Raw genomic sequence first — 27,258 nt, forward strand, 5'->3', positions numbered from 1 at the left:
ATGGGTAAAAGGTGAAGGTTGGAGGTAGGATTTTCTAGATAGTGATCTAGAGGTGTCTAGATGTCTTTAGTGTAGTTTGATTAGTTTTAAACTTAGGACAAAGGGGTAAATCTGGGATTTATAGGTTTAGGTCAATAAGGAGTATTGAAATGGAATTTTGGCTTGATGGTATGGAAATGGCAATGTTTTTGAGGTGGGATTTAATGAATGAGAATCTTGGACTGCTTGGAAGTTATTGGTGGAACTTGAGAAGTTCTAAAGTTGGATTAGAGGGGTAAATATTAGATTTAATGGTTTAATGGTGGAGATTAGAAGTGGGACTTGGAAGATGGAGATTTAAGGGTGTTTGGATTCCACTGGTAGTATTTGAGAAGTTCTAAAGTTAGACCAAATGGGTATATCTGTGAGTTGCAAGTTTTGTTCAATGGGGAGTGTTGAAAAGGAATCTTTGAGACCTTGAGCTAGAGACAAAGAAAGAGGAGGGGAGAGAGAGAGAGAGAGAGTGCCCGCCATCCACATAAGTTTGAAAAACTCAGGGTATAGTTTGAAATTTTGAAAGAAAATGAAGGACAAAAGAGTCACAAGTGCTTATTGAAGTTCTTATTGGAAAAAAAAGACCACCAAACTCCCAATATAAAATAAGTACTTATTCTTTAAAATAAGCACTAAAAAAAATTGGATGCCAAATGCAAATAAGTGTTTATTCGAATAAGCACTCCCAGACATGGCCTAAGTTACATGTCAATAACGATTATAAGAGAAAAAGATTGTTTTGTGGCTACTTTTTGTTTATGAATTAAATGTGTTTCTTTTCCCTTCACTTAGCTTTATGAGTTTTAATATAAAAATGAATAAAACAAACTTTGTTTAACTTAGTCTTAACTCTTAAGCAAGTGGATATATATGAGAGCAACTTAAAATCCAAAGACATATATACTACATACATTCACCACTTGTTGATGGAAATTGGGGTTGTGACACTTAGCCCCCCAAAATTTCATTTGCAATAGACCCATCCTGAACTTTCAAATTCCAACACTTTGCCCCTATCTTATTAACATACTTGATAGAAAAGATTAAATTATTAAAATGCCCATTCAAAGTCCTGTATTCTTTTGTATTTTCCTCTTTTTTTTTACAATTTTCTATATTTTTGTTATATTTTCTTAAATTCCATTTTGTTTTATTTTTTCTATTTTCAATGTTTTCAATATTTTCTTGTTATTTTCTTCCTCTTTTTCTTGGTTGTATGTTTTACAATTTTCTACTTAATTGTATTTCATTATATTTATCTCTTTTTTCTTTAGTTTTTGTTATATTTTTGAATTTTCTGAAATTCCCTACTTTTCCCCTATTTTCCACTTTTTGTTATAATTTATCAATTCTATAAAAAATAGTCTCATGAAATGAAATAAGGGTAATTTAGGGGTTTAAAAATGTTTAAATATGTGCATAATAACAGTCGCAAGAGAGTCATTTGTCAAGTTAACTCACGGAATACTAATGGTGAGGGCAACGTGTGAGAATATAAAAATTGGATGGGTCTTTGTTACAATTAAAAAGTTTGGGGGGGTTAAGTACCACAATCGTAAGAATACAGGGCAGCGCCTACAATTTACTCAGAAAAAAGGGAGAATGACTGAGCAGCCCAGCTCAGAATTCTTTAGCCTAGACCTGTTCATGGGCCGGGTGGCCCGACGGGCCGGGCCAGCCCTCGGACGGGCTTGAACATGTTTACAAGCCCGCGGGCTTAAATTCGGGCCAAAAAGCCTGGCCCGCAATAAATTCAAGCTAGGCTCAGGTTTTGTCAAAATTGCCTAGCCCGGCCCGATCCGGCCTAAAACTAGACTTAAAATGGGTTATGTGATTATATGTCCATTTGAATAAATTTTTTGATTTAAGAATGTAAAAGTGTGTTTTAAAACGTAAAAGAAAGGGGAAAACCATCTTGTAGGCCCATTGTTCATTCAAATAGAACAAAAAAAAAACGTATAAATTTTTAATTCTATTTTGAATAGGAAAAATTGTAATTTTTTTTATTAGGTCGGGCTTCGAGTTTTTTATCAGGGCTGAGCTCGGGTCCAAGTTATAGGCCCGTTGGTCGGGTCGGGCTCGGGCTCGGGCCTAGCATATTTCCATTAATAACGAGTAAAAGCCCGGTCCAAGCTCGGCCCGGCCCGGCCCATGAACAGGTCTACTTTAGCCCCACCCTATAGAGTAATGAACCCTAACCGTGGATTAATGCCAAATCCACGGGCAAGATGCGGTTTATAGGAGGGCTACTAGTAGGCTATGGGGGTATGTAATTCAGAATTTCGCAATGAGCTGCAAGGTACTTTTCCCCAAAAAAAATCTAAAATCTAACTTTTTCATTGAGATTGAGTTCAATACTCGGTACTCAAAATTGGACCAGAAAAACCGGAAACCAGTCCATTTTACCCTACAATCGTCTCTTGGCCAAAAACCGTTCATTTGGTCAACAAATCCTTGACCTTGGACATTCGAACCGTTCAAATCGTCTAATGTTTTTTCTTTTAATTTTTTTGTCAAAATAGACTGTATGTTCAATTTGAATAGTCAGATCGTTCGACCCAAGAACCGAACCCCTGAACGATTCATTGTTCGGTTCAATTTCAAAAACCTTGGTTGCAAGTGGCTATGAGAATTAGAGAATGGTGTGAGCATTGTCTTGTGAGGACTAAGGACGGACCTATCCGATGGGAAACGGGATCTGCTCCTCACACGGGGATGCCTCACGTGCACATTCACCGTGCATTATTGGAAACATCTCCCGTGAATAATAACTTATAAGTATGGAAGATGTTCCCAATGCATGCTACGATGTGCGTGTGAGGCGCGAGTGAAGCACCCTGTGTGAGGATCAGATCCGGTCTCATCCGATGGTGGCTTCCATGATCTTAATATGAGACAGGTGGCAAGTTTTGGGGACGTGGAGAGTATAGGTGCATTGAGAATACTTTGGCTGTTGCCTATTGGCGCCCGAGTCTGTTGAAGAGTGTTTTTTCCTATGACACATCAACCCATTCAGACCCTTTTTTGTTTTTTTGATAAAAAATTATTAAATGCAATTACTCTTTTGCCCCAAACCCATGCTTATCAACAGTGTAGACCGTTGGCCTTCATCAGCCAAAGTATTTTTCACGTGCATTAATTACTCGTAGTCGTAGCCTTAGCATCAATTTCCATTCGCTCCAAAATTCGAACTAAGAGCACTACACGGATCTTCTTCTTTCTTCTTTAAATTAAACATGTGTGTTAGTGTTAAGGAGCCTTCTGTTCCACCTTCTTTCTTCTCTCCTTCAGATTTCTACGCAACCTTCCTCCAGACATGCCTGAAGACGAACAGCCCGATTGCTGGAAAGTCGATTCATGCTCGAATTATCAAAACTGGGGTTCACTTTGGCGTGTTCTTAACGAACAATCTAATCAATTTCTATGCCAAGGCTGGATCAGTTTCTGATGCCCATAAGTTATTTGATGAAATGCCTCTGAAGAATACGTTTTCTTGGAACACGATACTCTCGGCTTATGCAAAACAGGGGAGGATGGATGTAGCGTGTCGGATTTTTGAGGAAATGCCTGATCACGACTCGGTTTCATGGACTACGATGATCGTGGGTCAGAACCAACTAGGTTGCTTTCATAATGCCATTCGGATGTTCCTAGAGATGATTTGGTCTAGAGTTCCACCCACCAAATTCACATTTACAAATATCCTTGCCTCCTGTGTGGCCCTGGGAGATTTGGATTTAGGCAGGAAGGTTCATAGCTTTGTTGTTAAACTTGGGCTAAGTAGTTACGTTCCTGTTGCAAATTCACTTCTCAATATGTATGGAAAGTCTGGGGATCCAGTGACAGCAAAAGTTGTTTTCGATAGGATGAGATTGAGGAGCATATCAAGCTGGAACACAATGATTTCATTGCACACACAATATGGCCGATTTGATCTCGCTCTTGCCCAATTTGAGCAGATGACAGAGCGAGATGTTGTTTCTTGGAACGCTATGATTGCAGGTTACAATCAGCATGGACATGATCTAGAGGCAGTACATTTCTTCTCAAGACTGCTGAAAGAATCTTCTACAATGCCAGATAAGTTCACCTTAGCTAGCACTCTGTCGGCATGCGCCAATCTTGAGATGTTGAAACCTGGGATGCAAATACACGCTTACGCCTTCAGAACAGGACTGAATATTTATGGACCAGTTCAGAACGCTTTGATCTCTATGTACTCCAAATCTGGTGAGGTCAAAATTGCCAGAAAAATAGTCGAGAAAAGCATGACCACCAATCTCAATGTGATCTCATTTACATCTCTACTTGATGGCTACATCAAACTTGGGGACATAAACCCTGCAAGACAGATCTTTGACTCATTAAGAGACCACGATGTGGTTGCATGGACTGCCATGATCGCAGGCTATGTGCAGAATGGCTTTAATAAGGATGCAATAGATCTCTTCAGATTAATGGTGGATGAAGGACCCAAGCCAAACAACTACACCCTAGCAGCCATGTTGAGTGTTTGTTCAAGCTTGGCTTCACTGGAACATGGGAAGCAGATCCATGCCAATGCCATAAGGTCAGGAGAAGACTCATCAGTTTCTGTAGGCAATGCCCTTATCACCATGTATGCCAAGGCTGGAAACATTGAAGGGGCAAGACGTGTGTTCAATCAGATTCACTTGAACAGGGATACTGTATCTTGGACTTCCATGATCTTAGGTTTAGCTCAACATGGTCTTGGAGAAGAAGCAATAAAACTGTTTGAAATGATGCTGGCTTTCGAAATCAAGCCTGACCATATAACATATGTTGGTGTGATCTCTGCCTGTACACATGCAGGTTTGGTAGAACAAGGCAAGAACTATTTTACTTTGATGCAAAGCATACACAGGATTAATCCCACCCCAAGCCACTATGCATGCATGATTGATCTGTTTGGACGAGCTGGGTTGCTTGAAGAAGCTCAACATTTCATTGAGAAGATGCCAATCAAGCCAGATTCTATAGCCTGGGGTTCACTTTTAGCTTCTTGTAAGGTCCACAAAAATGTAGAGCTGGCAAAAATTTCTGCAGAGAATTTACTAAGTATAGACCCAAATAACAGTGGGGCCTACTCGGCACTAGCTAATGTCTATTCTGCATGTGGAAGATGGGATGGTGCTGCTAAGATCCGGAAGTTGATGAAGGATAGGGGAGTAAAGAAAGAACAAGGGTTCAGTTGGGTTATAATAAATAATGAAGTCCATATATTTGGGGTTGAAGATGGACTCCACCCACAGAAAGATGCAATCTACCAGATGATTGCAAAACTCTGGAAGGAGATCAAGAAAATTGGTTTTGTTCCAGATACAGAATCAGTATTACACGATCTTGATGAAGAGGTGAAAGAGCAGATATTAAGCCACCATAGTGAGAAGATTGCAATTGCATTTGGGCTGATAAGTACTCCTGAAAATACAACATTGAGGATCATGAAGAACCTTAGAGTATGTAATGACTGCCACTCTGCCATCAGGTTTATCACCAAGGTTGTGGGAAGAGAAATCATCCTGAGGGATGCTACTCGGTTTCACCATTTTAAAGGTGGATTATGTTCGTGTCAGGACTACTGGTAAGAAAGAAATATCAGTGTAAATCTATGGATTTTGGAGCAGGAATTTAGGCCTCATTGAAATACAAAAATGTGCCATTTATACTAAAGGACATTCAAAAATTGAAGTTCTGCTGTTAACATAAACCATTTCAAAGATGGATCATGCTCTATCAAGATTACTGGTAAGAGAAACAAATATCACTCTACATCAATGGATTTTGGGGAGGTGACCTCATTGAAGTACAAAAACATACCATTTATGCTAAAGGACAAAAAATGAAGCCTTGATATTAAAATACCTTGGGACTAGGCATATTATTGTGCTGTGTTTCAAGGTATCTTTGCTTGCATTGCTGCAAATGGAATTGAAAGAAGGTAACAAAAAGGGTTCTCTGGTATACAACATGGGCCACCATGTCTTTCTTGGATTCAGCTTGAAAGGTAAGATATCCATTTATTTTGATTCATGCAAAGTTTTGCTTTCCTTTCTATACTTACTTTTTCTTTGCATCTCTTTCTCTACCTCTGTAATCATGTTTGAATTGTAAATCACACCTGCAATAATCTGAATTAAAAGAAAATAAATAGGAGAAAAGAAGGAGATTGAAGAGAGAGAAGTGATGGAGGAAGAAGATGGAAGAAAAGGAAGAAGAAGAGAGAGTAATTCTAAACCTCTCTTCAGACCCCAATGATCTTTTTTATTCTTTTGTTGTAAAAAATAAGGACAATTACATGAGTGTCCTTAGTAGGGAGTCCATCACTAAAGGCAACAATGAAAAAACAATAAAAAAAGAGAGAACAGGCCCACTACCTACTAACACTAGTCATAAACATGACTTAAAGAAAAACAAAGAAACTAAGGCTCATTCGGTCCATTATCTCACTACAAAAAATATAATTTCTAGTGGCAGAAAGGTGAGTGCCGCTAGAAATATCGGTTTTTAGTGGCAGTCAATTAAAACTGCCACTAAAGGCAGAGTGACTGCCACTAGAGCAAAGGCGCGGGCTGGGTAGGGTTTTTCACTTTTCCTCCCCCACGCCTCTTCCTCTTCACATTTCGTCTTCCACTCTTCTTCCCGCCCTCTCCATCTCTCTCCTCTCCCAATCGACTCTCTCTCTCTCTCTCAGTCCCACATTGGTAGATCTGAACGGAATCTAATTGGACCTCATTATTGATTCCATTTTCTTTTCTGTTTCCAAATGTTTTTCAATTGTAATGTGAAGAATCCGACCTGGGTGTCTATCACGTATAGGATCTTTCTCTGCATCAATTGTTCCGCTGCTCATCATAGCCTGGGTGTTCACATCAGCTTTGTGAGTAAATCAATTCACCGGTTAGGGTGTTTTTAAGTTTCAAGCTATGATTTAGAATTTTCCTAATCCATTTTTCCTGCTATGGTGGATAAAAAAATTGTAAAACAGTTTCTCAGCATTGTTTCATTCTCTTGAGTTTTGCCTTTTGTCGATAATTTAAGCTAATGTTTTCCATGGATCAGTACATGGATATAATTGATATTTGGAGTTTGCCTTCAAATTATGTGGCAGTGGTTGCATGATTTGAGAATTTGTTTTTAGCAGGCCTTGCATGCACAGGATATTGAACCAAATCAATCATTTGGAAAGGAATTTTCTTTAGGGATATATGGATGTCCGAAATTTTCTTTAGGGATGAATACATCTTCTGATTATGTTGTGGCACTGAATATCATCACTTGAAAATCTACTAATGCTTTCTCTAATGCATGTATATATATCATCACTTGCTAGGTCATGAAGTTGAGGCTCAGGTGGTTCGTAATACACTACCTCGTCGTTTTGGTGCATCGGGCCTTCCATAACTTAATGCATCTCAGGCATGTCCATTATGTTACAAGTAGGGGTGTAACAGAGTGAATTGACTGAATTCGAATCAAATCTGGCCACATTCGATTGTATACCACATGGTTAAACAAGGACAAGGGCAGGTAATTTAATTTACTTGCATGTTCCTTCCCCCTGCCTCCCTTTCCTCCAACAATTACTTGTGCCTTTGTTTATTTGCACTTTATGATTGTTGATTTTACTTAATTATCCAGGTGTTGGTTTGCACTCCAAGTAATGTTGTTGTAGATCAACTTGCTGAAAAGATCAGTGCAACTGGGTTGAAGGTAAATATGATCAATAACAATCAATTGTCAACAACTATCCAGATGGTGGATTAATACAGAGAGTGGCTGCTCTAACAGGCATCCTACTCAAAGTAAGCTAACTTTATGACATTATCTGTTACCAACTTTCCATAAATATAATAAGCTATAAATGTGACGATAGAAATCAATAATCATCATAAATGTGCTGATAGAAATACTTTCATATTTGGAGCAGAAATATTTTGACTACTTTGTTCTCTGTACATGGACCAAATGACCATTATTTGAAGTATTCTTCTCTTTCATGATTTTATGACCATACCGAGAAAGAACACCTCTGTCTTTCTAATTCTATTTCATAGGCAACTTTTTCTTGCACTTAATACTATAGTAATGGTAAGAAAAGGCTTTTCTCTCATTGCAAGTACAGATGTATGAAAGCCTTCCTTCTTACTTTTTTCTTGTTAGTTTTTCACGGATTCATTAGACCTATCCTATTGGCATTAGTCTTCATTACATATTTACATGACTTTTTTTTGGGTTCCTGGAAGGTGGATGGTCCAAACTTCAAAGAACCACTGCAAAACCTGGTTCCCTTGCATACAACTCTGGATTTAAGATTTTATGTTTATACAAAATTTTCTTTAGACAAGGTTTGGAATTTGCTTAAAGAAATTCTGGCAACCTGGTAATAATCTTGTGTAATCCAGTCCTGTTGTTTATTGGCATTTTAGTTGTATTGGTAAATGTGGTTTAGTTGAAAATTTTCCTGGATCTTATATGGTTAATTTTCCCCCTTCAGTTACTTGTTGAGAGAGAGGTAGTAATTTGATATTAGTTAATTTGTTAATAGATTTAGTTTATATTGAGTTAGAGGTGAACAGGGTGTTAATGGGGTGGATTATAGGTACGAGCTCCCCCGTAACTCATATAGGGTGGGTTTGTTATACCCCTACTTGGGTTAGGATTAGGTTTAGGTTTGTTATACCACGAATTGGATTAGGCTTGGGTTCAAAACCACCATACCAAATGCATTTCATTTTTTATCTTGTTATTTTTTTATCCTATTTTTTATTAGCCTTTTCCTATCTCCCTTCATATTCTTTTTGTAGGTTGTGGTTGAGTTAGATTTATCCTATCCTTTTATTGGCAGTGTTGGATTTTCCTGCTATTTGATTAAAAGGATTTATTCTCTGAATGCAACTTTTTTGTGGTAAATATGCTGCCAAGACCATAATCAAGTACTGTATGTATTTTTAACTGGATGTTATTATTTATGTGCTCTTTTGTTTAAGCATTTATTTGGTTTCTTTTTTTCACTGATCTATGTTGTCTCCTTACTTTTCAGGTTGTCAGGCATTGTGCTAAATCAAGGGAAGCTGTAAGCCTGTCCTTTTTTATTATTTGTCTTATCTAGGCTATCTTGTGTATAAATAGCAACTACATTATCTTCTGCAGTCAATAGAGAATGAACTCCTGAGGCAGCCTCTACTGCACTGGTAATCTATGACGTAATTATTACTTCCATTGCCATTTGATTATGTTTCCATGTTCAATGTGGCTAACATATCTTGACCAAAATTTTCCTTGTGCCGAATGACAGGTGAGGAAACATGATATTTATCCAGATAATATGACATTTGAGGTGAGTTTGTTGATGAATGAGGCATTCCACATAGAACTTGTAGGGTCATAGACAAGTCATCAATACCCTATTCTTCCTCCTCACTGTTCTTTTCTATCTTTATGTGATTGAAATATGTTTCCAAACTGCAGAATTTAACATAACTCCATCATGTAAGCCAATTTTTAGCCATAGCATATTAAAAGATGATGTGAAGGCAAGGCACCTTAAAGTTTTAATTGAGCAAATTTATATCAATTTTAATGAGGAAATACTGTTGGGGTTCTCCTTATCTTTCCAAATTACAGAATTTAACATAACTTCATCATGCAAGCCAACTTGTAGTCATAGCATATTAAAAGATGAGATGAAGGCAAGGCACCTTAAAGTCTTAAATGAAAAAATTTATGTCAGTTTTAATGAGGAAATGCAGTTGGCTTGTCCTTGGAAAGTTATAGTAGCAAAAGCTTCAAATTCCAATGGGTTTAAAATCTGTCTTAATCCATTAAATCACCCACTAGTATATGCATATTAAAAGATGCATATAGCTAGATGTCGAAGTTGAATTGAAACAGAAAATAATTAGGTGTAATTGAACTTGAATTATAAGACCATAGAAACTCACAAATGTTTATTCATTAGAACTTAACAAAGGGAAGGAAAAAAAAAACAAATATCCAAATATTTTGTTTATGCTAAAGACCTTTCTAATCCACATAAAAAAGTTTTTTCTATAAATCCCAAGTTATTAATACTAGGGGTGTCAATCGACCGGTTTTGGTTTGGATCCAATTCGATCCAAACCTTATCAAATCGGATTTGGACGGTCTATTATAATTATTGGATTGGACCAATCCAAAATAAATTGATCCATATTCTTATTGGTTTGAATTAGACCAAAACCAAATTTCCATTAACCTGATCATGAGGCCAAACCCTTTTCCAGTTTGAAATCAATCAAAACTGAAAACAACATAAAATCACTTTTATGAAAGCACTTTTATGAAAACATTTTTATAAAAGCACTTTTATGAAAAGTATTTTTACGAAATCACTTTTATAAGAATACTTTTATAAAAGTACTTTTATGAAAACACTTTTACAGGAGTAGTTTTACGAAAGCACTTTTACAAAAGTACTTTTACAAAAGCACTTTTACAAAAGTACATTTACACGAGCACTTTTATGAAATCACTTTTACAAAAAAACTTTTATGGAAGTATTTTTATGAAAGCAATTTTACGAAAGCACTTCTACAAAAGTACTTTTATAAAAGTCGATGAAAGTACTTTTCGAGGTGTTTACAAAAACACTTTTATAAAAGTGCTTTTACAAAAGCACTTTTTTGAAGTACTTTTCAAAAGTACTTTTATAAAAACACTTCTATGAAAGTACTTTTGCGAAAGTACTTTTATAAAAGTACTACAAAAGTACTTTTCTAAGTCTGGAAATACTATTTGAAAAGTGCTTTATAAAAGTACTTCTATAAAGTACATTTCCAAAGTACTTTCAATAAAGTGCTTTTGTAAAACCACTTTTATGAAAATATTTTTATCAAAGTAGTTTTTCAATGCTAAAAGTGTTTTTTATATAATTTTTGATATTTCGTTCAGTTTGGATTGGATCCAATCCAATCCATTTACATTTTAATGGATTGGATTGGATTTGGACTGGATTGGGTCTAGTCCATTTATAAGTGGACTCACATTGGACTAGATCGGGTTGAACCAAATCCATCCAATTGACACCTCTAATTAATACAATAGGGCATTAACCTACAAAAATATGCTTAACATACCATTAATGTGGCCTAAGTTCAAATCATATTCAGATTAAAAGTTCCTCCAGAAGTTTTATATGCACAAATATAAAATTTAGACTTCCCTGTGATGGATTTTTGTTTATAAAATGCTTTCAAATATGACCTTGTTTTATTTCATTCTTCAGTTGCAATTGAACAGTTCCAGATTTTGAACGTGACGATGACAAGCATTGGCGTCTCCGACCCAAATGCCACCAAAGGCTGCTAGTATGCTTTCCTAGTCGACAAGAACTGGTTCACCATCAACTTATCAAAGTCCTTATTAGATCCAAAATAGGAGTGAAGTTCTAGTGACGTTGAACTTGTGGTGGAAAATTAAGAAATGGACTGAACCGACACTAAATGTATTTGTGAAGGGACTAGGCAAGCAAGATGAGTCTTGATTTGAAAAACTCCCAAAATGGCATTGTGAAGGTAACATTTCTTGTAAAAACAAAGAATCTATCAAATTGAAATTAAGATGTATTTTCTATTCAAATGTTTTGAATGGAGAATGGGTTTTTAAATTTTGTTAATAATTGATTTTTTTTTTTGTATTTCATTTCAATTTAGATTAATATAGAGAAAACAAGTTATTTAAAACAAATTAGAAAATATTAAAAAAAGTAGTATAGATTTAGCGGTAGTCGAATGTCCCCGACTACTGCTAAAAGTACTTATAGCGACAGTTGGTTCAATATTTAGCAGCAGTTGTGACTGCCTCTAAAAGTATTTTTAGCGGCATACCGGCAACCGTGAAAACTACCACTAGAACTTCTAGCAACGGTTCTTTTAGCAGCAATTTGCCGGTTGTCGGTAAAGTTTCTAGCAGCAGTTTCATTTTTCTTGTAGTGTCTCTATAGTTTGCTTATGCATTGTTCAAATGTATGATCATTTTCACTCCCTCCATAATCTCTTTTCTCCTTTACTCCTCGCTAGAACTTAATCACGAAATACTTGTAGAGTAATTGGCATCTATCTAAACCTTTAGCTTCATGTGTAACAGCCATATGTGTGTCTCTAGGGGCATGCATAAACTAATTGATCACAATAACAACATATGAGATATCTGATTGTCTAATGAAAAGGTATAGCAACTTCCCCAAAAGTCTCTACAACACTCTCTTGTCTGCCAAAAGCTTACCATCATTAGCCGAGAGTTTATGGTTAACATTAATAGGTGTAGAAATATGTTTGGCACCAAATTTCTTAGTCTCCGTGAAAAGATCTAACACATACTTCCGTTGAGAGATGAGGATGCCATCTTTAGACCTAACAACTTTGATTCCTAGATAATATCTTAATTCCCCTAAATCCTTAATTTCAAATTCTGATTTAAGGGATGTCTTGAGTGCTTAAACTTCCTCTGTATCATTCCTTATAATGACAATATCATCAATGTAAACAATGAGGAAGGTAAATTGAGTGCCTCTCCTCTTCACAAATAATGTATGATTGGATTATGTTTGTGTATAGCCAAACTCAACAGTTTTGAATCTATCAAACCAAGCTCGTAGAGATTGCTTGAGTCCATAAAGAGATTTTTTCAACTTGCATACCTTGGCTTGCATTTTCTTACTATACATACTTAGTGGAAGTGATATAAACCCCTTTAGTCAAGTCTCCATTTAAAAAAGCATTATTCACATCAAATTGGTATAAGAGTCACTTATAATTCATTGCTAAGGATGATAGAACTCTTATTGTGATCATTTTTGTAACTAGTGAGAAAGTCTCTATATAATCAACTCCATATACCTGAATATAACCCTTAGCTACTAACTGAGCCTTATACCTCTCAATGGTGCCATCAATATGATATTTGATAGTGAATACCCACTTACATCCCACTGGTTCCTCCTCATGAGGCAAATCTACAATATCCTAGGTATGATTTTTATGAAGTGGTTTTATTTCAATTCTCATAGCCTCCCTCCATTATAGCTTGGACAAGGCCTGACTTGAGTATGGGTTGAGAAGAAATAGATGCTATGATAGAATAATAAGATTGGGAAAATAGGTTATAAGACAAGTGTTTGTAAATGCAATGTGTTGTACATTTCCTCTTACATTTTCTCACAATAATATGTAGGTCTAAGTTTGGGAAGGGAGGTTCTGGAGCAGGTGATGAAGGACTTGCCCTCTCTTTAGAGGTTGAGAGTGTCTAAGGCTCAATTGTAGATAAGGAAACAATTTGATCGTGTTGTAGCCTTTGTCTTTGGTACCATCTTCGAACAATAGGATAAGTGATGAAAACTAGAGGACTAGTAGGAGGAGCAGGAATGGTAGAATTGGGAGGTGAAGCCTCTACCACTAGAATAGAAGGAATCACAAGAGACTCAATCTTAGGATCAACAGGAAAATGTAGAGGAAGTGGTGAAGAAAATAGTTCAATGGAATGCTCCCCCTCAGAAGAATGACCATAAAATGGAAGCGACTACAAAGTTAACATCCATGGAGGCAAAACGAGTTCCATTAATGGGATCAAACCAACAATAACCCTTTTGTGTAGAGGCATACCATAAGAGAATCCACTTCCAGGCCTTAGGTTCAAATTTATATCTCTGAGAGTTAGGGACATGAACATAACACATGCACTCAAAGACATACAAGGGAATAGGAAACGATTCACTCTCAAAAGCAGGGCAACAAAGGTAGACTTGATCCCCAAGACTTGAAAAGGCATGCAGTTAATAAGGTAGGTAGTTGTCATCATTGTATCACCTCAAAATCTCACTAGAACATACGAGGCAAAAACGATGCTCCTAGCTACTTCAACAACATGTTGGTTCTTTCTCTCTGCTGCCTCAATCTATTTTGGAGTACGGGGACAAGAATTTTGATGTATAACCCCAAACTTCTCAAAGTATAAAACATGATCATTTTCAAAATAATCCTTAGCATTATCTAATCGAAATATCTTTATGCAGGTATCAAATTGGGTAAGCACAAATTTATGAAACTGTTTTACAAGTTTGGGTGCTTCAGCATGGAAACGCATGAGATAAAGCTAGATGTAATAAGAAAAATCATCAATAAACAGAATAAAATATTTATAACTCTCAATGCAAGGTAAATGGTATGGCCCCCATACATCAAAGTGAATAATATAAAATGGAACGTACATCATTTATTACTTGTAGAGTAAGAGTTTCTACAATGCTTTGACAACTCGCATGACTCACAATGTAGACTTGACAATTTAGTTTTTTTAGACAAAGTTGGAAACAAAAGACTCAATGAAGAAAAAGAAATATGACCCAAACGATAATAGCATAACATAATATGATTGATTTACTCTAACACATTTGAACCAAAAGCTGCTCTTGTAGGTTATGCTTGACTTTGTCAAGGCATGTTTAACAAGTATATTTCATTCACCTCGTGACTATCCCAATCACCTTCTAAGAACCCATCTCTAGAAAAACATAGTAAGAAGGGGAAAATGTCACATTGTAATTCAAAATATTTTATCAAATTACTAACTAAAAGCAAATTAGTATTTGATTTAGGAACACGAAGGATTGAGGATAAGGTGATGGTGTATGAACCTCTAATGTTTTCCTTGCCAAAGATAGGAGCAAGAGAGCCATCAATAAGGGTGGTCTTATGTCAACCAGATAAAAGCTAGTAAGTAAAAAATGCATAGGACACACTAGTAATATGGTCAAAGGCATCAAAATCAATTATCCAAGGGATCCTGTGATTATTTGAGATAGAAGTATTGAGTTTTTGGTTGACATCACTTGTTTTTATTTACATAGAATAGTTAGGGAGTTATTGGGCCCAAGGCCCATTATTTTATATTTAAGTTAGTAGTGTTTATTTAGATCTTATAAGTAGTCAACTTACTAAGGGCATATTATCTTCGTATTCAATTTTTATTTGTGAGTATATGAGTTAATGAAAGGGATGGTCAGGCCTAATTTTAGCTTCTCCCATTATCATTAATTTCTTTCCTCTTTTCTTCTCTAAATAAACATTCTCTTTCTTTTTCTCTTTCTTACACAGGTTTTATATCAAAACAGATCTTCTAAACTTTTCTATTAGAAACATGACTCGCAATAGCACGGATACCTAAATAGGCATATGTAGATGAAGAGGGAATTGTCTCTGATAAAGTAGTGTTGTAGCAATAGATAGGGGTGAGCAACAAAAACCGAACCAATAGATTTGGTTTTGGTTCGGTGTTTTTAAAAAATTGAAGATACCAGTTTGGTTTCAATTAACCAATATAGAAAATCAATAGTTAACCGAACCAATTGGTATACATATATTTTATATATACTTATATATATTTTTATATATTATAAATTATTAAATATGCATTATATCTATAAATATATATTTATATTTTTTATTATATTTTTATATATTTTTATAATATATATTGTAAAAATTAAAAAACTGAAAAACCGATGAACCGAACTAACAATTAACTGAGCCGATCAACTGGTTAACTAGTTAGCTTTGGTTTAGTTTTGATTACTAGTTTTCAAGAAACCGGTAGTACCGGTTTAGTTCCAAAAAAAGCCCCATAGTTCGGTTAACCAAACCTTGAGCACCCTTACCAATAGACTCTAGGTGACTAATTATTCGGCCATACTTCTCATACTCGACCCTAGCAGTTGCTAATTACTCTCTTGTTGACTTCTCACCACTATGTCCCTGTTCACTATATGAGGAAGGTGGCTACATTTACATTTTCAATGTTTGCATTCTTGAGTCTAGTAGGTATAAGCTCTGGATGCAATTTCCATTATGTGTCTTTAGTATGTTTATGTTTCTTACATTATTCATGAACATCTTTCTTCCTAGTGTTGACCTTCGACTTCATCCCAACATTAGCATAGTGATCCATCTATGGCTCTACAGACTGAACTTGTCTCCTACTCTCTTCACTACTCACAATAGCATAAGCCTAGGATAAAGTCACCTCATCTTTTGCCAAAACATATTGTCTCACAATATCATACTTTGGGTTGAATTTGGTAAGGAACTCAAAAATCAGATTTCTTTCCACTAGCTTTCTATGTGTTTCAACATCCTTTGTACAACCCTAAACCATAGTCTTCATCAAATCAATCTCCTACCAAAGTGGTTTTAGCATGGAGAAGTAAACGACTAAGGGCTTTTCCCCCTATCTTAGATTATGCACATTGATAAAGTTCTGGCATGCACTAGAATTTTGTTAGAACTAATAATAGAAGCATGTTAGAGGAGATAGAAGAGAAAAGAAGAAAAGAGAAGGAGAAACTGGTTCGAACAAGAGAGATAAATCATCTCTCTCTAGTTGGCCAGGTTATATTTATAATTTTCTATAATAAAACAAAAGGTTAGTTATGCCCCTACTTAAGTATGAGACACATCATCACTTAATTTAAACATTACACCTCATATCAAACATAAAAGGATTAAATTACCCCTATACAGTTGACATTAATACTCCCCCTCAAGCTGGTGAATATATATCATATAGTCTCAGATTGTTACATATATAGTCCACTCTTCCCCAACCCAACCATTTGGTGAACCAGTTTGCCCATTGACTTCCTGTGTTAACATATGCAATGTCTATCACTCCACTAAGCACCTTTTCTCACACAAAGTGAACCAACTTCTAGTCTAAGAAGAGGTTTGAGATTTTATCCAATGGATAGCTCTATTTAACCCAGTATTAGTTCTTCAATTAATAAAAATTTCAAATTCTTTTGAGAAATCACACTGCCCTTCTCTACACCAAGAGGACCAAGCTTATTATCATCAATAGAGGCTTCCAAAATTTGCAACATTGTTTGAGATATGGTCAAACTTGCTTCAAGATTGTTGGTATGAAAATTTTAAGAAATTCTCATGCAACACAATCCACTCAACTAAGTGGTTGAGTTTTATTCTTTTGGGTAAGGCCTATTTAGGGAATCATATGAATTGTTCCCCTTAATTACATCTCTACAAGAAAGTTGAAAACACCTTTTGATTCTAACTTAGAAAAATGAATGCATAGAATAAAAGAAAAGAATAATAAAGTACTTCTTAAAAAGAAGTTTTCATTTGCATTTCTTTTATATATTTCAAGTGTACAAAAATGAGAAAGAAAAAGAAAAGAAAAAAAATACAATCAAGAAACTCCACAACAATGCATTTCTCTATTCTTTTCTTTTTGATACAAAGAAGAATATGGTAATTTACTTTTAAAAATATAATAGATAATGTTGGGAAATTGTAATTATGTTCAACCAATAAAGTACAAATAAAAAAAAAACATTTTCAAAATAACAGAAATAATTGGTCTTAAATTGTGAGCATTTATTAGTTTTGTGGAAATTATTATTCAACAATGTTAATTATTAATTTCAGTAGAATATTTTTCAAATTAAACAATTTTTTTGAAATAATTATTAAGTATGTGAGGTAGATTGTAGAATATATAAATAATTGATTATTTGATAGTTATTTATTTAAATCATAATTGATTGTTACTTAAATATATTCTAAAATAAACTTTGGTATATTATTTGATTGAACATTTTTATTTCAATAATGTTAATTATTAGTTTAAGTAGAACATTTTCAAAATACATAAGTGAGGTAGAATATTTACATAATGGATTATTTAATAATTATCTATTTAAATAATAAAAATAAACTATTATGTAAATAATTATTAATTAATAAATATTTTCTGAAATAAATATTAAATAATTTTACGAACTAATAATAGAATCTAATGTAGATAGTTTCCCAAATAATTTAAGGATTAAATTATTTAAATAGTTTGTGACACCAATAGACATTGGAATGATGTTAGAAGAACATGATAACATACTTGGGATACCGAAATGGTGTCGAAATACCCTGTTTTGAGTGCTTTGCACTTTGTTCTATGAATGTCCATTCAAGCTCCAAGTTTTTGAATTCTACGACTAGGGGTGGATTCAAGCCAAGTCGATCTGAATATCTAGCTATTTGAGCTTAGCTTGCCAATAAAGTATAAGGCACGAGTTCAATTCGAGCTAGAGACTTGAGCTTGAGTTTGACTTGAGTAAAAAATTTGTAAGCTCGAGCTCAACTGTGAGCCAAATATTTTATAGAAATAAAAAATTACCTATATGAATATTTTTATTTGACATATAAAAAATTAAGAATTACAAAAACTAGTTACTATTATATATAAAAAGTAAAAATATTATATATAACATTTTTTATTATGTATAAGCTCGATTAGGCTCACGAGTTTAATTTTACAAGGCTTGATCTTGGCTTGATTAGCAAATGAGCCTATATATTGTACTTGAAGCTTGGTTTAGATTGAGCTGAATTAAGCTCAAATAACTTGTGATAAACTCGGCTCATGGCCACCCCTAGCTACAACTCTATAACTGCTGTACTTCGAAACTCTATATTTTAAGCCCATAAACAATGTTAAGATGGGCATATAACAATAAGAATCACGATGATACCTTGTAAAGGAAAAAAAACAAATTCAAATGAAAGGTGTTCATTTCTATAGCAAATTAAAGTAAAGCCAATAAACAAAAAAACAATTAAAGAAAAAAATATCAAATTTAGATGAACACAAAAAAAAAAAAAAAAACAATTTTTTCGAAGCATGGATCATCACCTAATGGGGTGACAACATTAGAAGCACTGGCAGTATCTTTTGAGATGGACGGTGGTGATGATTCACCTTTTGCTCCATAACCACACAAGACCCTCCAACTTCTCTTTCAAGAATTTTGATAAGTCAGATTTGTTCATTTGGAAGGAAAGAGTCCAAGAATTTTGAAATTTGTCACTGAATCTCCTCACTTCTCACAACTTTTGAGGTTGTTGGGGGTGGGAAGCCTGATGTGTGAACACGTCTAATTACATAGAGTTTTAAAATAAATAAAAAAGAAAAATTGAAAAAATTTGTAAAAACATGAATGTAGATTTTAGACCAAAATTTGGAAGGGCAGAAAGTGCATTTATATAGTATAGATAAATAAATAACTTTATAATTTATTTTTATTTATAGTATTTATAATATTAACTTATCTATAATTTCAATATTTCTAATATTAAGTTGGAGTATCGGCTCGAGTTTGAACCAAAAAACATGATACTTGATTTAGTTGGAGTTGAGTTTCGAGCTCTATACTTTTTGAGTCGAACTAGCAACCTGATACCAAATTATTTTTATATTCAGATAATCAAATTACAAATTTTGGACCATATAATGAACACTCCTAATTAGATTAATTGTAAATATCTCCATTCTCAACTCTTGATATGGTTGTGGAATGTTTGGTTGGGTAGAATTAATTGTATTTTTAATAATGAAGAGCCAAACCCATTAGGCATGTGAAGGAGGAGAAGAAAGTAGTTCTGATGGAGAAGCCAATAGCCCTCCATTTTGATGCTCTTGGTCATCAACAATCTTTAGCAAAAACCTCCTTTCTATTTTCAAAAAAATCAACAAATACCTCATTTCTGTCAATGACCAAATCGTGTAGAATTACATTTTTTACACATAGACGTCATTCATCTGACCTATTTGAAAATTACCCTACTTATCATTCATCTCTCGCGTCTTTTCCAACCCTTCTCTGCCCCATCTCACTTTGTTGCCCTGGCTACTATCTCATCACTTCTCTCTTTCTCTGTCATGTCTCAACCCTCTTGAAAAAAAAAAATGTGGGTTTAGATGGTGAATTGTTATCTTCCTCTTCTTCAGAAGAGAAGAAGCGGCAGCAACAGGAGATATGTTGGTTAGGAGAGATGAAGGAGAGAACATTGGCAACCAAAGGAATGGCACCTTATCTCTCAAATCCTATCTCGAGCAGTGGAAGAACCATCTCAAACCTGGTATCAAGAAAGACTCCTTGACCCTAGAAGAACAGAACCTCGTCATTTCTCTCCAAGCCAAGTACGACAACAAGCGGAAGAAAATCACCTCCAAAGTCCGTGGTCGCACCGCCAAAGCCTTGGAAAATGGACGACAACTATGGTCTATTTTTTTTTTCTAGCAAATTACCTAGTTAGGATCGTTCTGGAATAGAGAAAATCTGGATTTCCTTTCCAAGTACTAAAAGTTCACCTTCCATTTGCATTCTACATTCTTAATTCTTCTACTGTTTTTTCCTTCTACGTATTTCAGTTTCAGGGTTGTTGTTGAGAGCTGCATTTCAGTGATGTTCTCATGTTTAATCTTGAAACAATGGCATGGATCACCCTTATAACTACTCATCAACAGCTTAGTACAAAAGACAGCTATAGTGCAGCACTCGTGGGGCATTAGGATGATAGTTTTAGGGGTACCAATGGCTCTAAGAAGGTAAATGACCTTCATACATTGGATCGTAGAACAGAAGAATGGACCCAACCCAAATGTGAAGGGATCCCACCTTCCCCTCGTGAGAATCATATGATGACAGACCTGTGATATTTGGAGGTAGCGGAGAAGGGGAAACTAAGTTTGTTCTTTCGTTCCTCTTCAGTTCCCTTCAAATAGAAAAAAAAAAAAAAAGGCACAGAATATATAATATATAGACATGGATATTTTAGTAAAAAAGGTGTCTAATAATTCATAAAAGGCTAAAATATGTATTTTGAAAGAAAAAAGATGATCCCTTAAATGTTTTCCGTCATGGTCATTGATGGAAGGAAGATATTTGTTGATTTTTTTGAAAATAGAACGAGGTTTTTGCTAAAGTGAAATTATAGGGGAGGTTTTTATGATTGTCAAGAACTTAGGAGAGATTTTTGTATTTTACCCTTTTGGAAGCCATGGGAGATCAGATCTATAAAGTTCAACACTGATGGTGCTTCTGAGTTTTGTCAATCACTTCAATGCCGCTTTTGGAGTTGTAGCTAGGATTGGATGAAAAAGGCTCCTATGTGTTTCTGTTTGTTGTAGGTTGTGTTTGGTTCTATGAGTGTTTATTGAAAAAACACCACCACAATAGCACTACATAGGCATTGGCGTTTATTGTTTATGAGGCAAAATGAAACAACTGTTTGGTTTCACTACTTATCAAATAAATGGTAAAAAATTGAAACACTTTGATTTTTGTGCATGGGGCATTTGGAGAAACGTCAAATTCTTGTTTCTCCCAACACCCCATCTTTTATTGAAACTAAATATTGATGTGACATACTTTAATGATTGTGGAGAGTAGAAAAATGTTTAAAGTGAAGTCCAACCAAACAAAAAAAAAATGTTTGAAGTGAAAAAGTACAAATAAATGCTTAAAGTGAAAAAGTATAAATAAACAATCTATCCATAAATGTTCATAGAACCAAACACATACGTAGTCAGTCTCTTGTGAGCTCCCCACTTCTTGCCGTGAAGGAAGCAATTCATCAAGCTCTCAATAATTTGGACCTAGAAAATTTTCAACTTGTGAAGTTTCTTCAAAATGGTCATGTAGAATGCCCCAAAGATATTTACTTCTATCTAAAAGAAGGAATATCAATGTTTCTTTCTCTTGGGTTAATAGGGATCAAGGTTCAAAGTATCAATACAAATTAGCCCATATCGATCGATACGTATTGTGCTGGGAGCTTTCTAATACAACTATACAGAGGTTGTATCTGGTCAGACCATGGTTTTAAGGTTAGTTTGGACTTAAACTGACCCCTTTGAACCAGTTTTGAAAAAAAAAAAAATAAAACATAAAAAAGCACCAACATATTGGCCTGTATTGATATTTAAAACCTTGATAGGGATGGTAATAGAGCAGCTCACCTAACTGCCAAGCAGGGTCTTTCTTTTTTCCTATTTATTAGTTGGTGTCGAGCCGAGTTTGCTGGTTGGTTGTCTAGAGTCAGATCGTGTTTGCTTGCACCCTCCCCTGTGGAGTTCTGTTTGTGTGTGTATGTGTTTTTTTTTTTTTCTTTTCTCAGTAATCCTAATTTTAGCCGGTCTGTGTTGTTGTTGTTGTGTTTGGGTCAGCTCTAGAACCTCTACAAATCAAGGTTTTAAAAACTGATCTGAAACTGTTATGACCATGGATTGACAGTTCGACCATTCGGTTTGAACAGTTGACCTGTTCCAACTTAAAAAATAAAAAAAGGCTAAAAACTGTTAAACGAATCGACAGTTTAACTGCCCAAATCAACGGATCATTAACCAAGTCAATGGTTTTTTGGCCAACGACCAAATTTGAAATGAAACAGAACCTTGCCTGAATAGTTCCCAGGCCGACTGCCTGGGTCAATAGCGATTCGAAAACACTGCTACGAAGTGCAGCCCATTAATTGGATTCGATCTGTGTAAACATGGGCCGGATCCATTGAGTTTACTACTTGGAGACTTGGTTGGACTTGTCCAAACCCTCAGGCCTCATCATGCCCAAGCCCAATTGCCCATCTCGCTGTGCTCGCTTGGGATTGCGTAAGCGGAAATAAACCAGGGATTGCGATCCGTGTTAATCTCCTTCAGCAAATTTCATCCGTCGATGACATTGGTAATCGAACGGTAATCGTACCGCTCTATTCGGCCACAAATATACAAAAATTTTTACTTCCCGCGTTTCTGTTTCTGCATAAAACCACCGCAGAGTCGCAGACCAGATAGCAGAGAACTGCGATAGAAGTCGATAGTCGGTCGTGTGTATCTATTTTCGTTCGTCGAACAGAGACTCAGACAGCTTAGAGATGGCGCGTACTAAGCAGACTGCAAGGAAATCAACAGGAGGGAAGGCTCCCCGAAAGCAGCTGGCAACTAAGGCGGCTCGGAAGTCGGCACCGGCGACCGGAGGAGTGAAGAAGCCTCACAGGTTCAGGCCCGGAACCGTTGCTCTTCGTGAGATCAGGAAGTACCAGAAGAGCACGGAGCTCTTGATCCGAAAGTTACCCTTTCAGCGTCTCGTCCGTGAGATCGCTCAGGACTTCAAAACAGATCTGCGTTTCCAGAGCAGCGCCGTCGCTGCTCTTCAAGAAGCCGCCGAGGCCTACTTGGTGGGTCTCTTCGAAGACACCAACCTCTGTGCCATTCACGCCAAAAGGGTCACCATTATGCCTAAAGATATCCAGCTTGCCCGCAGGATTCGTGGCGAGAGGGCGTGAGGGAGGAGAATCTGTTGTGCCTCGTTTCTGTTACTCTCTTGTTATTTTTGTTCTTCACTTATAATGTTCGATCAATGGTCATGTAAATCGTTGGCTTTTGGGAATTTGAATAGAACAGAATTCTGCTTACTAATGCTGTTTATTTAACTGTGAAATGGTGCTACAGCATACAAATCAATCATTCATTATTTGCTTCTTTGATTGAGTAGGACTGAAAGTGGTGACAAGTAAACCCCGTTAGTGAGGTCTGTATTTTCGGCTTTACGTTTTTTACAGATCGTAATAAACTATATAATCGATAAATGATTATCTTTTCCCTTCACGTTTGCGTCTTTGACAGCTATTGAATTCCGTGTTTGATGGGAAATCGAGTGGCGATTGACTCTAATGACACAGAGCATACTGAGGTCTGAGGCAAGGTCTTTGTGAGTTGAATTTAGTAGCCAGGGAGCTAACATGTTAACGCACATCCAAGCAGAAAATTACAGAGGATCAGATGAATTTGGTTTGAGGATTGTTCTATCAACAAATCCCCATTATTATTCATGACTTAAAGCCATTTTATGTCAAACACAACCTAAGCCACACCAAAATCTGGACTCTTAACTCATTTTAACTCCCATAATTTGTACATCAAATAAAATGAAATTGCATTTCAAACAAACTAGACCTATTTAGGTTGTGTAGTTGATGCAAAAGTCGACTACAATGGCCAAATCCCTTCTAAATTCTGACTAAAACCAATTCTTTTTTTATTTAACATAAAATAGTGGGATCTTTATCCATATTTCCGTACACTGGTATAAAGGGTTCAAGTAAAGAAAAAAAGGATAAGGATATAAAAGTTGACTTTAAATGGTATGATACTCTGACTTTTAGTATACGTATTATCAGATTTACTTCTGTCTGTAACTCCATATTTTATAGCACTGTAGCGATGAGTCTCTAATTTGGCTACAGGTATGGGAAAGCAGAGTAGTGGGTGCGCCATGTGCAGTTTGAATCCTGTTCCCTGTTCCAACCTGACTTCTGTTGAGCCATTATCATCTCCATTGACCCGATCAAAGCACTGAACCATTGAGGCAACTGTAAGGTACATGATGGTATATGCGTGTGATGCTCCTGGGCAGCCTCGCCTTCCCCAAATAGTAGGAATTTACAACTTTGATTCTTGATTTCCTCTTGTCTCTGTAAGTTCTCTCTGGACTTCATCTGGAACCTCTCAGTCCGGAACTTGTCTGGGTCCTATGATTGCAAGTAAGGAAGATTGTGGATGTCTGATTCTTGGATTAACCTTGTTTCTCCAACTGTTTGCTCTATCTTTTTTCTGACCTTGAGTATATCAGGATGGGTTATGAGCATGGCCAGTGTCCACTGCATGGCTTTGGCTGAGGTCTCAGTTCCCCTAGCAAAAATATCCTGGCACAAAAACAAAATTCTAACTTAAGGAATAAGGACATTAGTTAGGATTTCAGGTGATTGCTATAGAATCAAAAAGAAAGAGAAGATGAAAGCAGATAAAAAGGTAAGAAGTAAATGATGATCTTACAAGAAGGATTTGATATTGGTTCTTGTCAACTTATACTCAGCTTTCTCATCTTTAGATATCTTTAAGAGAATATCGACCAAATCTTTTCTTTCATTAGTACGTACCCTCTGCACCATCCTTCTCATGTTCCCTCAAAACCTTATCAAACAGTTCATCAAACTGAATGATCATATTTCTTAACTTATTCCCATACCCGAATGGGTCTAATTTTCCCAAGGGACCCATGATCTCCCCCATGTTTCCTTCCTAACTTTCCAATATCATAACTAAATTTTCTATCCTCTTCAGCCTCGTCAGTGCTCCCTGAGCAACTTGTGCTCATTGCCATTCTGCATATGATGTTTGTCGGTCTTGTGAGCTCAGCCAGCGCCCGCATTAACTGGCTTTCCACTTTCAGAGCTCTCCAAAAGTCTCTACAGGAACTGTTGGATCTCCTCTTGCTTTACACCCACGAACCCAGCAGGTTGCCTGTTTACAAGAAGCTCTGTCATGCAGAGTTTCTTCATAAACCGCCAATAAGTGCTGTATGGTGCAGTGAAGAAATTAGAACCATTGTATATGCTGAAAGCTGAATTGGGTGGAAGTGAATTCTGGGTGAAATGCAAAAATGAGGTCATTCCTGAAGACTTCCATGGCCAAGGCAGCCGAGGACAAAACGATGCAGGGAGAAGCACCCATACTTAAACTAATGAGAGGTCCATATTGTCTGGATAAGCTTTGGAAGGATTTGTGCAGTAAGGGTCCAATGAGATGGAGATGTCCTACTATTGGTAGAGGGAGGACTAGGGGGCAGGTGCTTGGGTTTGTTGGCTTCTTTGCATACATAGGATCAAAAGAGAAGAGTTGAAACAAGCAAAATGCAGAAGAGGAAGCAATAGTATTGGATATCAGTACTGGGAGCCAATGGGTTATAAATGGGATGGACTGTCTGCCTCCAATTTGCAATAGTTTGATGATTTCTAACAATCCTACAGAACTCCCCAATGTTTTGACCTTAACAAAAACCTCCCCTATTTTTCTGAAAAAATGTGCAAATACCTTCCTTTCATCAGCAATCCAAATAAAAAATGTTGATGTAATGCATTAATTTTACTTCACTTCAGCCTTTTTACCTTTGTCCAAGAAGAGTAAGGAGAATTATTCTTTGAAAGTTGTCTGACAAAGTAAATAAGTGGAGGGTAAAGTTGAAACTTTAAATTATGTATAATAACGCATTAATAATGATAAGGGTATTTTGGTAACTTCAATGTCTTTGTTATTGAAGAGTCAAGGGAAAGGAGGTATTTGCACTTTTTTTTCTCAAAACTATAGGGGAGGCCTTTGTTAGGGTCGAAACACAAAGGTGGTTTATAGAATTGTTATAAGAGGATGTTTTTTTTTTTTTTTTTTTTTTTTTATTTAACCTAAAAATAATACAAAAATAATAATAAATCAATAAACAATAATAAAAAAATTCTTTTTCAAAAAAATTAATAAAAATTAGCATCAAGATAAAAAAATACAAATTTATCTAGAGAATAGGAAATTGGTCACTCTCACTAAAGCATAACTTAGACTATGATCGGATAAATTAGACATAACCCCAAAAATAATACTTGAATTGAACTTAGATGGACACCATTTAATTGGAAATGTCATAGAGCTCCATCTTCAATTTTGCTTATAAATAAAGCTCGTGCATCACACGGGTCCTAACTAGTTTCATTATAATCTCTATTACAATAGGACTGGCGCTTTTGGGATATCACCAGTAAAGAAGATTGCTGAAATCAAAATGTGATCACAGTGTAATTTATTTTAAAATGAATCAGCTTAAAGATTTAGGTCTACTTGAGTACAATCCTTGAGGCATAAATATAAAGCCAATGAACTTGGAAAATGTTGCATGAAGTTTGCCCATTTTTTATGTAAAACTGAAAAACAAGGCTGCCAATGGGGAGTGTAGCTCAATATTTCAGAGATTGTTTTTGGCCCCTATTATATCAAAACAAATGAAGCCAAAACAATCAAAAGCATGATGCACTTGTAGATATAAAAGGAGGTTACCATGTATTTTAAGAAACCAGAAAATAGTAGAAACAAATTAAAATTATAAATAAATTAATAATGTGAGACCATATGAGACAAAACCAGAGGTAAAGGAGGGAAATGAAATCAGTCCATGGGCCACAGCTATCCATACACCTATTCTTTTTTAAGGAGAGAAAAAGAAAGAAAAACTTTTTTTTCCTTCTTGGAAAATAATGAAAAAAATAATCATTGTAAAAATACTTATCTTAGTTCCAGCTATGATGGTATCATTTGGGGGAGTACCACAAACAGTAACACCTTCTGATAAGGGAACAAAACTGTTTTGCATGCTTCGTTTTTTATCCTCAGAAACATTATCCATAACCTCACTAAGAGAAACGGAGAAAATCAGCAAACAATTATCCAGAACTATGAGAACTAGCTATGTGGAAAATATGACATTAACCAACATAA

General features: G+C 35.7%; 2 protein-coding genes and 1 long non-coding RNA gene across 13 annotated transcripts in view; 2 read left to right on the top strand and 1 right to left on the bottom strand.

Annotated features, from left to right (window-relative positions):
* The first annotated feature begins 2,978 nt into the window (after window positions 1–2,978).
* LOC148846003 (pentatricopeptide (PPR) repeat-containing protein) lies at window positions 2,979–11,701 on the top strand. 9 transcript variants are annotated; one of them, XM_088953371.1, is made up of 8 exons: window positions 2,979–6,061; window positions 6,874–6,934; window positions 7,388–7,584; window positions 7,696–7,859; window positions 8,903–8,995; window positions 9,098–9,248; window positions 9,353–9,394; window positions 11,321–11,701. In XM_088953371.1, the coding sequence occupies exon 1, from the start codon at window positions 3,270–3,272 to the stop codon at window positions 5,640–5,642; it is 2,373 nt and encodes a 790-aa protein (XP_088809497.1). In that variant the 5' UTR covers window positions 2,979–3,269; the 3' UTR covers window positions 5,643–6,061; window positions 6,874–6,934; window positions 7,388–7,584; window positions 7,696–7,859; window positions 8,903–8,995; window positions 9,098–9,248; window positions 9,353–9,394; window positions 11,321–11,701. The 9 variants fall into 9 exon arrangements, with proteins under 9 accessions (XP_088809497.1, XP_088809498.1, XP_088809499.1 ...); XM_088953372.1 differs by having other exon boundaries at window positions 8,903–8,990; XM_088953373.1 differs by having other exon boundaries at window positions 8,903–8,962.
* An 11,003-nt stretch (window positions 11,702–22,704) lies between these two features.
* On the top strand, window positions 22,705–23,358 carry LOC148846004 (histone H3.2). Its single transcript, XM_088953411.1, has one exon. The coding sequence runs from the start codon at window positions 22,815–22,817 to the stop codon at window positions 23,223–23,225; it is 411 nt and encodes a 136-aa protein (XP_088809537.1). The 5' UTR covers window positions 22,705–22,814; the 3' UTR covers window positions 23,226–23,358.
* A 465-nt stretch (window positions 23,359–23,823) lies between these two features.
* Window positions 23,824–27,258, bottom strand: part of LOC148846005 (uncharacterized) — a 45,073-nt gene continuing 41,638 nt past the window's right edge. For all 3 annotated transcript variants that reach the window (XR_016101905.1, XR_016101904.1, XR_016101906.1), the window contains 2 exons: window positions 24,775–27,173; window positions 23,824–24,644 (listed from right to left, as the gene is read on the bottom strand). This is a non-coding gene — a long non-coding RNA (uncharacterized LOC148846005). The remainder of the gene's footprint in view (window positions 24,645–24,774; window positions 27,174–27,258) is intronic.

This window comes from Nelumbo lutea, chromosome 7 (assembly GCF_056320005.1).
Source record: "Nelumbo lutea isolate HS-2025 chromosome 7, American lotus-T2T, whole genome shotgun sequence".
NCBI lineage: Eukaryota > Viridiplantae > Streptophyta > Magnoliopsida > Proteales > Nelumbonaceae > Nelumbo > Nelumbo lutea.

Coding starts and splice junctions, on each gene's coding strand:
- LOC148846003 (XM_088953370.1), top strand. CDS start 3,270: ATGTGTGTTAGTGTTAAGGAGCCTTCTGTTCCACCTTCTTTCTTCTCT.
- LOC148846004 (XM_088953411.1), top strand. CDS start 22,815: ATGGCGCGTACTAAGCAGACTGCAAGGAAATCAACAGGAGGGAAGGCT.